Source organism: Scleropages formosus, chromosome 18 (genome assembly GCF_900964775.1).
Source record: "Scleropages formosus chromosome 18, fSclFor1.1, whole genome shotgun sequence".
NCBI classification, from domain to species: Eukaryota; Metazoa; Chordata; class Actinopteri; order Osteoglossiformes; family Osteoglossidae; genus Scleropages; species Scleropages formosus.
In genome coordinates this window covers 16,707,331-16,721,534 of record NC_041823.1, presented here as the reverse complement: position 1 = coordinate 16,721,534, position 14,204 = coordinate 16,707,331, and the positions used below count along the sequence as shown (strand labels likewise).

At 43.6% G+C, this 14,204-nt stretch overlaps 1 protein-coding gene and 1 non-coding gene across 5 annotated transcripts; one reads left to right on the top strand and one right to left on the bottom strand.

The window, feature by feature from the left end:
• Positions 1-474: 474 nt before the first annotated feature.
• Positions 475-13,715, bottom strand: LOC108941881 (deoxyribonuclease-1-like). 4 transcript variants are annotated; one of them, XM_018764780.2, is made up of 9 exons: positions 13,690-13,715; positions 7,358-7,444; positions 7,085-7,173; positions 3,667-3,753; positions 2,846-2,958; positions 2,000-2,112; positions 1,492-1,649; positions 1,111-1,207; positions 475-923 (listed from the first exon to the last, which is right to left on the bottom strand). In XM_018764780.2, the coding sequence occupies exons 2-9, from the start codon at positions 7,436-7,438 to the stop codon at positions 801-803; spliced, it is 861 nt and encodes a 286-aa protein (XP_018620296.1). In that variant the 5' UTR covers positions 7,439-7,444; positions 13,690-13,715; the 3' UTR covers positions 475-800. The 4 variants fall into 4 exon arrangements, with proteins under 4 accessions (XP_018620296.1, XP_018620295.1, XP_018620294.1 ...); XM_018764779.2 differs by lacking the exon at positions 13,690-13,715 and adding an exon at positions 7,703-8,206; XM_018764778.2 differs by lacking the exon at positions 13,690-13,715 and adding an exon at positions 8,280-8,312 and having other exon boundaries at positions 476-923.
• On the top strand, positions 4,371-4,442 carry trnaq-uug (transfer RNA glutamine (anticodon UUG)). Its single transcript has one exon. It is a non-coding gene; the product is annotated as a tRNA-Gln (tRNA).
• Positions 13,716-14,204: the final 489 nt, after the last annotated feature.

Here is a 14,204-nt window from a genome sequence, read left to right as displayed (position 1 = left end):
CTCATCTTCCGTGTGCTCTGGTTTCCTCCCCCAGTACAAAGGTGTTCAGTTCATATGGACTAGTGACATAATATTGCCAATAGAGTGTGAATGGATAAGTAACTGTGTGTGTGTGTGTGTGTGTGTGTGTGTGTGTGTGTGTGTGTGTGTGTGTGAGAGAGAGGCTACTCTGTGATGGACTGCCATCCTGTTCATTCCTATCAACCCTGCGCACAATCCTTCTGGAATAGGCTCCAGTTTACCGCAACCCTCCTCATGAAAAGCAGTTATTGATATAGGATGAATTTCTCATTTTACGTGGCAGTTGTGCATTAGGACAAGTGATTTTTGATAATGAACTTTAATGAACTTCTCATTTGACATTGGCTTTTTAACCTATTGTCTTTACAGTATTATCTTATTGAGAAATACTTTAAAGTATTTTTGTAACATGCTAAGTCTGCCACATATGCTTTTCATAAAATTCAAAGCAAGCTGTATAACAATGCAGGGTGTTCAGGAATTGGAAGAAAACTTTTAAAGAACCCGTATGTATTGAGAAAGAAAGTATGAATCAAAATGTTTTTAATATCCATTTCCTGAGAAGATTTAAGGCATGTGTTTAGTAAATTAAAATTATTGTGGAAAAACATTTCATTATAAACATTTACATCTTAAAATGTCTTTACTGACCAGTTCCATCAAAAAACATTTTTTAAATATCTGAATATTTGATAGAAGCCTTAGAATGATACATCTCACAGATGCACTGAAGGCAGTATTCAGCCACCAGCTGGGAAGGACATCATCTCCATGTGTAACTAGCTCCTGGGCTTTCTCTTGGTCTTCACTGGTTTTGATGGAGGTTCTTCTGGTCCTCTCTTCTTTTTGGAAGCCTTTGTCAGTTCCACTTCAACAGGATAGTGATCACTCACCTCCAAGGCCTCGAGAACAAAGAGTCAAAGGACATGATTTCTATTTCTATCTGGTGTTAGTGATTCAAATCTTGCTAAAAGTGTGGTAAAAAATCTTCACCTGACCCTCACCAAAACATTTGCCTTGTTTGTGGGATGATTTAAACAAGTACTGTATTGCATAAAGGGATTTGAAACTGTAGTGACTAATACTCACCATCTCTTCGGTGAGACCAAACTCCTCCTGAAAGTTGAATGGCTTGGCAGAGTTTGGCACTATGGCTTCCACCATTTTATCAGAATAAACCACAATTCTACCAGCAGAAATAATAGGAATTAAGACATGTTTGCATCATGGTTTTACCTGATTTTTCAAATATAACACGAGAAGCTTAGAACTAATAGTTTTACTTATGAAATGTCAGGTGCTGTGCATTTTCAGTCACCAGTCCAACAAGGTAATAAGTTACATAATGGTGTCTCATCAGAATGTGAGTTTACAGTGTATAATTGCAGTTTTAAATGTTTTAATCTAGGTATTACCATGATCTCTTGTATTTTTAATTTAAACTTGATATTTTCAGCATGAGTTTACTACCTGTCGTAAGTGTTGTCATTTCCTGTGCTTGCTGTTGTGTCCACATCATCCTCTATCAACCAGTGGAAGTTCGTGTCGGTGCGTATTCGGATTTTCTTCATCTTTGATTTGGAGACATATGCACCATCTGCATTGAAGTCCCCTAAGATCATGATATTCTGACAGGGGAATACAGCATAAGTATTCTATGCAGTTTGTTTTAAATGCACTGTTTACATAATTTTACAGAAATATACCATGAACTTCAATAAATACCCAAGAACTGGTTTTACAGAGGAAGCAAGTAGCTAAATGGGGTAAGGATTCCACATTTCACAACTAAAGATTTTTCTTAAATGTGCATTAGTCCTAACCAGTATTTGGTTTGAATTGTCATAGTTGGGCCATGATTGGTTTTATTAAACCCCCAAACTTTGAGAAATGTTCATTTGCCCCTGCTTTACTTTTGAACCACAAAATGCTGAAGGTTTAAAAAAAGAAACAGAATATGTCAATGGTTTACACCTACATCAGTGTTCCACTTGTCCCTCACTTTCATGGTAACATCATACAGTTCGTCTACTTCCTTGAATGAGTCTTCTGGCTTGGTGTGCACTGGAATTATCACCAGGTCATCCAGCGCTGTGCAGAATACATACGGCCATCCAGGTGCTGATTAATACTCATCAGCACTTTGTAAAAGTAACAATCCCAAAACATTACACAGTTAGGCTACCAACAATCACCCATGTACAGAACAGTGGTATTTTAACCGTATTAAAGTAAGTACCTTCATCAAGGGTACTACTATTGGACCACAATTGAAACTAGGTAGTCAGAGGAAGGGACTATAAAAGTTGTTACTGAGGCAGCAGAGAGGGCATCTAGAGTTGTTTTGGCTCAGAAGAGGTGAGCTGTGGGTTTGAGATAGTGCTACCTGGATGCAGACTGAGGTCTGATCAATTCTGGTGGGGTCACTTAGGAGAGGGTGTCAGATGATGAAAGGCCCAAAACACCCAGTGACCCCAGGTTCCATCACTGGTGATGTGTTCAGGTGCATTGCAAGACGTATTATATAAATAAAAGGCATGAGATGGAGATATTCTGGACTTGAACTTGAGTTTCTTAAGGCAGGAATTTTGCATGTTTGGCGAAAAATGGGGGGAAAGTTTAGTGGTTTGTAAAATTGTTTTGTGCGGTTAATTAATGGTAATAAGGAGTTTTGTTTTACAGGAATTCACTTTTTAGAACAGGATCTTCTGGAACAGGTTGTACTTATTATGCACTGGAAGGCTTTACTGTGAAAAATCAGAGAATCCCATAGCTCAGCTTTAATTATCATGCTGTCCATACCAAAATAACAATTGCCACTAACCAATATTGTCACAGGTGAAGCGGAGAATGTAGGGCTCCCTGGCAAAGGCATCTTCATCCCCTTCCTGATTGTCCTCATACTGATAGGTATCAATGAGCTTCACCACATCCTCTCTTCCGGGCACAAAGCACAGGTAAAGAGAAAGCACACTGAGTATGCTGATTCAAATTTATATTTATTCATTTGTTGGATGTAGCAGCCTTGAAATTAAGTGCATAAAAAAAATCTATAGTCATCAATACAACAAGACTCAGAATTAGACCTAGAATTAATAATTCTTAATTTCACATGTAGTTTAAAATGACGACATTTTAAATTCAAGTTTGGTGAGGTTTGTGTTAGAGCATCAGTTTTACTGCTTGGGTCCAGTCCATGTTTAACACTCAGAATAAAAATAATAACATATACAGTTCTGCTTGAAAGTATAAGAACCCTATAGGGATGGTCATGATTCTTGTATAAAGTATTCAAATGAACTTGTCTAAGTCTTTTAAAATAAATAATTTATGATTTACACACCTGATTCTACTTACCTGCTTGGTTTAACCAATGCAGCTGGGGGTTCACTTATTTTTGCACCTGTCCTACTTCAGTTCTTTTAATCCAACATATGGAATAAGTCACCACGCACCAATTACATCAGAGGAGTAACACTGCTTCTCATTAAATAACCATGATTCTGTGGTCAAACTAAGGGACTCAAGGGATTCACACACTTTCAAGCAGCACTGAAAACCAGCCTGAGATATTTCTCATAATTGCGCTAAATCTGAAATGTTTTCTCTTTTTTTTTGCCCTGCAAAAGTGGAGGAAATCCATACCTGTAAAGAAACATGTATTGCTCCTTGTAGGAAGTCCGCCCCAGTCTGCAGCTCATCTTCATAACGTACGGACTCGATTTATTAACTCTGTTTTAAAGAAGAACAAAATCTCAGCTGGACCATTTGGCATTTGGCTACTACTGTACTGTACACTGTGAAGTGAAATTAAATTCACTATATCACTTGTTTCACTCAGTTCTGTACTGTAACCCATATGATTTTTTTCCCCCAAATTTTATTAAATTTTAATAAACTAAGTGTTTTAGAAAACACCCAGTACACTTCAAAAACAGAACACGTCACAAACATAAATCCAAGCTTATTGGCAATAAGCAAAAAAAAAAGCATAAAATGTTAACACGAAGAAAAATCGCAGACTCTTGTTAAAATAAAAGACAGCGCGAACCCCTTTATCATCATGTTGTACCGCGTTACATTATGCTTATGATCAATTAGTCGCCACTGATGTGTATGTGCTCAGTTCGCGGCCCACACAGTCAGCAGCGCGCGACACACCGTCACGTGTACAGCGCGTGGAGCGGCTGCGCAGCGCTGACAGTCGCCGACCAGCTGGACACCCGTACGCTTTTCTCGTGTTCGACCCCAACATGATTAAATCTCTTCCAGCCAGGTTTCCCTGGACCTTTGCGCGATCTTGGACCACTATGTTACATGCAATGTTCTTGAGAAAAGGACCCGCAGAAGGTTCTATGGTGTAATGGTTAGCACTCTGGACTTTGAATCCAGCGATCCGAGTTCAAATCTCGGTAGAACCTGCTGCTGTTCTTTAAATGGTGGAATGCGCAAATATTCACCTCGAACCCCATCAGGCAGGACAGGCGATCGGAATCCGCACGCCGTTTTTTTTTTTTTTGCCAATTTATCAGACAGTCCCTGAATTACGAACGGGTTCCGTGTCCTCAGTCCATATTTAAGTCGAATTTTAACGTAAGTCGGAACAGTTAGGGAATCTAATGTCAGTTTGTCAGATGTTTGACTTAGTATGTCGTATATCGTGTACCTTTCTATGCGTAAAAAATATTAAAGAAACATTTCAGATACACTAAAACATCTTTAATGTAACAATACAGTAATAATAGTAATAATACAGTGTAATGATAATCAATGTAACTACAGTATTTTTAATAGAGAGAAACATAGAAAGAGATAATAATAAATGTTACTACTGTCATGATGAACAGAGGAGGCCGGACCCAAGCACAGGGTCGTTTATTCAGAATCAAAGGACTAGACGTGTTTTTGTGGTCGGGGATTGAACGAATGGTCGATCGATCGATTGGCGAACTAACAGGACTTGAGCAAACTGAGGTAGGTTTGAGAAAGGGGTTTGTCTGGAGTGAGATTCCGCAACTTGGAGGAAGTGTCTTTTGTGGCCGAGTAGTGCTCTCAGAGAGCGAGAGAGAACGAGAACGAGACAGTGTGTGTGCGTGCGCACGTGTAAAACATTAAAGAAACTTTGTTCGCTTTTCCATTGTTCATTGGCATTTCACCTTTCGCTTTATTATTTACTCTTTAGTTTCAGTTCTGATCGTTTCCTTTTTCTTGGATGCATCACATTTACACTTGGTGCCATGGTTAAAAACATGGGTAAAAACAAAAAAAATTAAGCCAAATACAGTAACACGAGACACTGTTAACGAAAAAAGAAGGAAGTCTGTCCTGCCTCGGCTACAAACCGCTGTAGACACGTAATGTTTTGACGCACTTCAAGTAGCGCCCGTTAATTATTACGAACCATTGTGTATACAGTAACTGAATTTTTTAATATAATAGGCCTAATTATGAAGTTTTCATGTGATTGTTACTTAAGGGTGACAAAAAAAGAAATCTACTTCCGGTCAGTAAGGGGGGTGATTCATAAGTACGGGTTGTACATAAGTCGGACGTTCGTAACTCGGGGACTGCCTGTATTTGAAAGCGGTACGTGGACTTAACTCGTGCGATCAGCTGCGGCACACACATCATCTGCATCTCGATGACACTAAATTGTGAATGAGTCGAAAAGAGTGAATTTATTAATATTACCTACTAAATTGAACTCTGTACATTTGTGTACATTGGTGTTTTTCCACATTTATGTTGTATTAATTACTGTGTATATATGTTTCATAAACAGGTTTATTATTATATTAACTCCTATCGCATTTCCCAAGCAAAAGCTTATTTATATCCTATATATAGGTTTCTATGATAAACCTGTGATGTGTGATTTTTCGCCAGTACCAGTGTTGTTCCTGGTTTTCTGAAACATCGAGCTATACTTATTAACAAAAGTACTGTTTAACCATGTTCTTTATTTTGAAGAAGTCTGCGCTTGATGTAAAGTAACCTCCACAAGGCTTAGTTTATGCCAGCAATCAGCCAAACATTTGCATGTCACGCCCTCATCCACCGGCTGATCGACAACACCTGCAGGCCATCAAAGGACACGGCGGCATAAAAGGGCGTCCCAGAGGCTCCTCAGCGCGGAACTGCAGTGCTTTCCTCCTTATCGCTTCTGTGCCCTTTCCAAATAAAAAGACGAGCCTGCACCGGAGTCCATCACCTATTCCCGACCACCGACATGACACTGCGTTGTTTTAATGAGCCCTTTTTATTAGCTTATAAATCTGTTTATAAAACCTGTCTCTGAGGAAGTTTGCCCGGTTGTAGTTAGTTTCAGGACCTGGGAGGTGCAGTCCATTTCAAAAAGGAAGTGGCCTTTCCACAGCAAACAAAAAAAATGCAAACTCAGGGTTCTGTTGCATAAGATGGGTGTGATAAGGAAGATCAGTAAGTTCCTACCCTAACGCTAAGTCCAAGAAATTCTTAATATCTGCAATTTAGCAGTAATTAATACCCAAATTTTCCACAACATCTGAGATGATTCCAAATGTCAGCTGTGAGTTTAATAGGCGTATCCACTGAGCACTTTTGCAGTGTAAACTACTTCCGTAGTTACTTATAGGTGTGTGGGCTGATAACACCACATAGTATCCATTGTAAGTCGCTTTGGAGAAAAGCATCTGCTAAATACACACACACACATTTTCTGAACCGCTTGTCCCCTACGGGGTCGCAGGGAACCAGAGCCTACCCAGCAACACAGGGCATAAGGCCAGAGGGGAAGGGGACACACCCAGGACAGAACACCAGTCCATCACAAGGCACCCCAAGCAGGACTCGAACCCCAGACCCACTAGAGAGAAGGACCTGGTCCAACCCACTGCACCACCACACCCCCTCGTCTGCTAAATAAATAAATGTAAATGTACTTCTCTTGACACTTCATCTTGACAGTTCTCACTCCTTTCCCATTATAGGCCTATTCATCGCAGTCACACTGCAGTCCCATGTATTTTAAAGAAAAGCTAGTTTTACCACATTATATGCATTCAACTTGGAGATGTTTACTTACTTATTAAGTTCCTCCAGGAATTTCTTCATTGCCTTCCCTTTGACATCAACCACCTCAAGGATGACAATGATGTCGTACCTGGAAATGATCTGGGAGGAGGGAGGACACAGAAGAGCTTGAGGGAGCCAAAGTGGATCTGTTCATTACCCCAAAAAGAATAAGACTTCTTGACACACGGCATGTGGGGAAAATTAAATTATACATGCTCTTAAAGATTAGGGTAATTTTTAGATTTTTCCACATACCACCATAATGTGAAAAGGGTCTACTTACCTTGATTAATGAAGAAAGAACATTTTTGTCCGATACTTTATTTTCTCCAAATCTTTGGACATTGAACGACGCCACTTTCATGACTGCCTTCAGAAAGAAAACTTTCAGCATTAGAATTAGAAGTCACATGATTCATCATGACTGAAATCTTTCCAGAACACGGAACTGCCACGAACGTGAGCTTTGCAATAATGTACGAGTTAGCAAACTAATATTTTTTTTATCGAACCATATGAATATACCATATAAATACTAAATACCTTGTTACAGTACAGAAGGAAAACGCATACAAACTGGACTTTTTAGATCGCGAAACTGCAGCTCCGGCGGCGGCTGATCGGACACCTGGCGATGCGCGCGCTAAGCGCCACTTGTCGCCGCGTCGCTGTTTGAGCTCTTCAAAGAACGCGTCACCTCAACAGTAGAACCACATACATGGACTGGGGGGGGAAGCGACAGCCAACAGCAGCGACTCGAAAACGTGTGTGTGTGTGTGTGTGTGTGTGTGAGCGAGCGAGCGAGAGAGAGAGAGACCCGCCGACGACCGCACACCTCAGTCTCACACGGAAATCGGAACAGAGAAGCTCTTCTGCACACACAACCACTTCGAAAACTACGACAAAAACACCGCCGGCACTAAGCATAAATATCGCGCTCTGTATGTTTTATCAAAAAAATATTAGATAGATACTAAACCACTAAGTAAAACCTAAGCAGAAGAAAAAAGTTCCCCTAGTTATGCATTTTTTTTTATCAATTCAGTCCCCAAAAGTAATCGCTCCTGTTCATCATTATTTCCCATCCTGCTTTTAAACGCTATCGCATTATTCTATGCATATAATCCGCTTAGAAGAGAGTTGCTAAAATAACTCTCAACATTAAAGAGGAATCGTAGCGCACAAGGCAGAAGCTGTCGCCTTACCGCCGTCAGAGGACATAAGACACCAGCGGTCGTTCAGCGACTAAAGTGACTGTTACACCTGAGCTGTGAGTCTCCGCCCCCTCCGCCCCCCCCTCGCTCCCCTCCCATCTCATCCCATCTCCCCCCATCCTGCCTCTGTCCTCTCTCCTATTCCTCTGTCTCTGTCCTCCTTGTCTATCAGTTTCAACTCAATTTCCGTAGAATTTCATCATTTTGTTGTTTATAGGTCAACGTATTTCAGCTTTATACACTTTTACCGCCAAATCAATGGCTGAACACTTTAATGAACAATATTTTCAATGAAAAATAATAAACACATGCCTAGAGAACTAAATAAACCGATAAATCTAATAAACTGATACTTCAGCTACAGCTCTCTCTCACTGTCTCTCTCTGTCTCCAACTGCCTCTCTGTCTGTCTCTCTCTGTCTCTCTGTCATTGTCCTTCTCTTTATTCCTGTCTCACTCTCGCTCACTCGCTGTCTCTCGCTCTGCTCTGTCTCATTTGTTAAATAGTAAACTACAACTGCACAGATGGAAAGCAGAAGGACAAGAATGAACAGAGGCATCACGTGAGACATCCCTCAACAGACAAGCCATGACAAACAAGACAGCTCTTTGTTTGATCTCGGATAATGGCAAAATGTACCTTTAGGCACATTAAACTCTTATTTGAAACAACATTAGATTCCATACACTAAGGGTTCCCTGCTGGCATATCATCAGCAAAATGTTTAGTATGTTTTATCATGTTGCAGGCCGGAACATTTGGGTTTACTGTTTTTAACTGGTGGGGGGCGCAGTGGTGCAGAGGGTTGGACCGGGTCCTGCTTTCTGGTGGGTCTGGGGTTCGAGTCCCACTTGGGGTGCCTTGTGATGGACTGGCGTCCTGTCCTGGGTGTATCCCCTCCCCCTCTGGCCTTAGGCCCTGTGTTGCCGGGTAGGCTCCGGTTCCCTGTGATCCTGTATGGGACAAGTGGTACAGAAAGTGTGTGTGTGTGTGTGTGTGTGTGTGTGTGTGTGTGTTTTTAACTGTAATTGCATTAATCTTTATGCCATGTTTGAAAAAGGCGGGACTCGGGTTCAAGTCCTGCTTGGGGTGCCTTGAGGCAGACTGGTGTTCCGTCCTGGGTGTGTCCCCTCCCCCTTCAACCTTGCGTCCTGTGTTGCCGGGTTAGGCTCCGGTTCGCCGCAACCCGTCTCGGGACAAGCGGTTATAGACATTGTGTGTGTGTGCGTGTGTTTGAAAAAGTTGTTACAAGTCTTATTTATACAGGCCTGAGGAGCCTGCCTGTACTTGTGAACTGCTGAAAGCTCTTTGTTTACATCCACTGCTTTGCAGTAACCTTCTGCCTTATTTCAAAACATTCCTGGTATTCTCTTCTCCTTACACACAGCTTCAAACCAGTTTTCTGCAATGTAACAGAAGCATGTTTTCGGTAATACAGAGTGAAATACATAGTCCCGATTCATATGCTGAAATATATGAAACGTACAATGAAGCATTTATCAGCATCATGTTTTAAAATGCTTTTTTTGTTTCAAATGCTCTAAGAGAAGTTTTCACTCTTTATTTTGTCTTAAGTCTAATCAGTTCTGGAATTCAACATGACACAACCTGTAACTAACAGCTTTGTACGTGTCTAAGCAGTAAAGGTTCACCTGGCCCTTCAGACTACAAAATCTTGCAAAGCAAAGACTGAATGATTCAATATATTGTTTTCCTTGTAGTTTGAATTAACTTGTTTGACTAGTAGTAGTACTAGAGCATTAGAAAAACTCGACTGGAATGTTGTAACACACATACACACTCTCTGAAGCCGCTTGTCCCGAGCTGGGTCGTGGTGAACTGGAGCCTAACCCGGCAACGCAGAGGACAAAACTGGAGGGGGAGGGGACACACACAGGATGGGACACCAGTCCGTCGCAAAGCACCCCAAGCAGGGCTCGAACTCCAGACCCACCAGAGAGCAGGCCCAGGCCAAACCCGCTGCACCACCGCACCCCCCTCTGTATTGTAGCATATTTTAAAAATATTTTATCCATCCATCCATTTTCCAGACCGCTTGTCCAGCTAGGGTTGTGATGGCAATAGGGAGAGCAGAGAAACCCAGACGCCCCTGTCCCTTGCAACTTCCTCCAGCTCAACCCAGGGGATCCCCAGCCGCACCTAGGCAAACTGGAAGATATAATCTCTGTTCTGGTTCTGGGCTGACCTTGGGACCTCGTCCCAGTTGGCTGTGCCTGATACATCTCCAAAGGGAGGTGCCCAGGGGGCATCCTTACCAGATGCCCAAACCACTTCACCTGGCTCCTCTCAATGTGGAGGAGTAGCGGCTCTCCTCTGAGTTCCTCCCAGATGGTCGAACTTCCCACCCTGTCACGGAGAGTGAGTCCCAACACCTTGCAGCGAAAACTCATTACAGGCCCTTGTATCCGCAATCTTATTCTTTCAGTCATTACCCGAAGCTGATGACCATAGGTGAGGGAAGAGACGTAGACCAACTGATAAGTAGAGAGCTTTGTCTTATGGCTCAGCTCCCTCTTCACCACTACAGTCCGATACAGCGACCACGTTACTGCTGCCGCTGCTCCCAGCCTGCAGCTGATCTCATGCTGCTTTCTCCCCTCACTCGTGAACAAGACCCCAAGATACTTAAAATCCTCCACCTTGGGCAAATTCTCTCCCCTTACCTGAAGGGGGCATGCCATCCTTTTCTGTGAGAGAACCATGGACTCAGACTTGGAGGTGCTGATCCTCATACCAACCACTTCACACTCGCCTGCAAACCATTCCAGTGCATGCTGGAGGCATCCATATGACAGTGCCAAAAGGACAACATCATCCACAAAAAGCAGAGACATCACCTTGATATTCTGTCCATAAAAACCACAAACAGGAGTAGAGGCAAGGCATAACCTTGGCGCAGTCCAATACCCACATTGACTGGGCTTGACTTAATGCCGAGTATACAAACACAGCTCTTGTTTCGTGTGTACAGAGACCGAATGGCTCGCAATAGTGGCCCCGGTACCCCATACTCTCGAAGCACCTCCCACAGAATTTCGCAGGGAACACGGTCATAGGCCTTCTCTGAGTCCACAAAACACATGTAGACTGGATTAGCGAACTCCCATCCCCCTTCAATTATCTGTGAAAGGGTGAAAAGCTGGTCCACTGTTCCACGGCCAGGACAGAATCCGCATTGTTCTTCTTCAATCCAAGGTTCAGCTATCAGCAGGAGCCTCCTTTCCAGTACCCTGGCATAGACTTTCCCAGGGAGTCTGAGAAGTGTGATACTCCGGTAGTTGGCACACACTCTCCGTTTCCCTTTCTTAAAGATAGGGACCACCACCTCAGTTTGCCAATCCAAAGGCACTGTTCCGAAGGACTATGCAACATTGCAGAGATGCGTCATCCATGACAGCCCCACAACATCCAGGGCTTTAAGCAGTTCCGGACGAATGTCATCCACCCCCTGGGGCTTTGCCACTGTGGAGCTTTCCAACTACCTCAGTGACTTTCACCTGGGAAATGGACTCTGATACCCTGGAAGCCTCTGGCCCTGACTCCTGTAAAGGAGGCATATCTCTCGGGTTTAGGAGCTCCTCAAAGTGTTCCTTCCACCTCCCAACAATGTCTTCATTTGAGGTCGGAGCCTCTCCATCTTTGCTGAGCACAGCTTGAGCGAAGCTCCTCCAACCCCTCCTGAACCACCGGATGATTCTCCAGAGCCTCTTTGAGGCCGACCGAAAGTAATTTTCCATTGCCTCTCCAAACTCCTTCCACGCTCGGAATTTTGCTTCTGCAACTACAGCCGGTGCTGCCTTTTTTGCCTGCTGGTACCTATCTGCTGAGTCAGGAGTCCTCAGAGCCAGGCCCTAAAGGCCTCCTTCTTTAGCTTGACGATTTCCCTCACCACCAATGTCCACCAGTAGGTTCTTGGGTTGCCACTGTGACTAGCACCCACAAGCTTTTGGACACAGCTGCGCCTGGCAGCTTCCACAATGGAGGTTTGGAACAGGGTCCATTCAGACTCCATGTTGCCTACCTGCTCTGGGACCTGAGAGGAGTTCTCACGGAGGTAAGAGTTAAAATCATTCCAGACAGGGTCCCTCGCCAATTGTTCCCAGCACACCCTCACTATATGCTTGGGTTTACTGGGTCTGTCCATCAGTTTTCCCCACTATCTGATCCAGCCCCCTTCAGATGGTGATCGGTTGACAGCTCAGCACCTCTCTTCACCCGAGTGTCCAGAACATGTGGCCTCAAGTCAGATGAAACGACTACAAAGTTAATCATTGACCTTTAGCCTAAGTAGCTCTGGTACCAAATACACTCATGAGCATTCTTGTGTTCAAACATGGTGTTTGTTATAGACAAACCCTGACTAGCACAGATGTCCAATAACATTTCACCATTCGGGTTTACATGAGGCAAGCTGTTCTTCCCAGTTAACCTACTCCAGATTTACCAGTCATTGCCAACGTGAGCGTTGAAGTCCCCCAGCAGGCCTATGGAGTCTGTAGGTGGAGCCCTGTCCAGAACCCCACCCACTCTCTCCAAGATGGTCGAATACTCTGAATTACTGTTTGGTGCATAAACACACATAACAGTCAGAGTTTTCCTCTCTGTGACCTTAAGTCGCATTGAGGCGACCCTCTTGTCCACCAGGACAAACTCCAACTGTACAGCAGCCAGCCTGGGGCTTGTGAGTATCCCCACACCCACCTGGTGCCTCTCACCCTGTGCAACTCCTGAGTAGGAGAGAGACCACCCCCTATCGAGGAGTTTGGTTCCAGAGTCGACGCTGTGAGTGGAGGTGAGTCCAACTATATCTAGTTGACATCTTTCAATCTCCTGCACCAGTTTCGACTCCTTTCCCCCTAGTGAGGTCACATTCCACGTGCCAGTTTCTGCTGCGAGGGTCCACAACGCCATGCGCCACCCTGCCCCCTCCTGCTGCCTGAAAGGCACTGCACCCAACCCCCATGTTGGGCCTTGCAGGTGATGGGCTGACAGGGCACCCCCACGTTGCCTTTTCGGGCTGAGCCAGGCCGGGTTACGTGAACTGCCTGGCCACCAGGTGCTTGCCCAGGAACACTACCCCCAGGCCTGGTTGCAGGGGTAGGTCCCGATGACCCTATTCCGGGCAAGGTACACATTGTACTCTTAATCTCTTTCATGGGGATTTTTGGATCTTGTTAGTCTGGATCTTCAGTACATACTTGTTTGCCTTGGGAGACCCTATCAGGAGCATACTGCTCCCGACAATATAGCTCTGGAGATCCCTAGATCACGCAAGCCCTTCTGCCACGACAAGGTCCTGATCCAGGAAAGGGAAAACTAAAATATTTTAAACACTCAAAAATAATTTTACAAAAAAGATTTTATCAGTTATCTACTCACCTATTTATTTTTCCAACTGGCTACTGCATCTTAGGGGGTGCAGTGGGTTGGACCAGGTCCTGCTCTCCTGTGGGTCTGGGGTTCGAGTCCTGGGGTGGCTTGTGATGGGATGGTGTTCTGTCCTGGGTGTGTCCCCTCCCTCTCCAGCCTTACAGCCTGTGTTGCTGGGTTAGGCTCCGGCTCCCCGCGACCCCAAATAGGACAAGCGGTTCAGACAGTGTGTGTGTGTGTGTGTATATACTTCATCTTAATCATTTTTACCATCATAAAGTAAAGCAGTACATTGGTGATGACTGTATTTCCTATACTTTGTGTCATATTTATTCAGTTATTCAACTTCCAAATATATATGTATTGATCTGTATTTTGTTTTTAGTCTGTCATTTATTTTGTTTGTAATTTGAGAAAGCACTCTGAGTCTATCTGGAGAATAGCCCTACTGTATTGCATTATCTATTTATCGATTATCAAATCATTTTAATCGTATGTAGTAAAAGCAATCAACACTAAAGCAA

Coding starts and splice junctions, on each gene's coding strand:
- LOC108941881 (XM_018764780.2), bottom strand. CDS start 7,438: ATGAAAGTGGCGTCGTTCAATGTCCAAAGATTTGGAGAAAATAAAGTA. Junction 3,754..7,084: donor TTCCTGGAGGAACTTAATAA/GTAAGTAAACAT, acceptor TCTTTAAAACAG/AGTTAATAAATCGAGTCCGT. Junction 2,113..2,845: donor CTTCACCTGTGACAATATTG/GTTAGTGGCAAT, acceptor TATTCTGCACAG/CGCTGGATGACCTGGTGATA.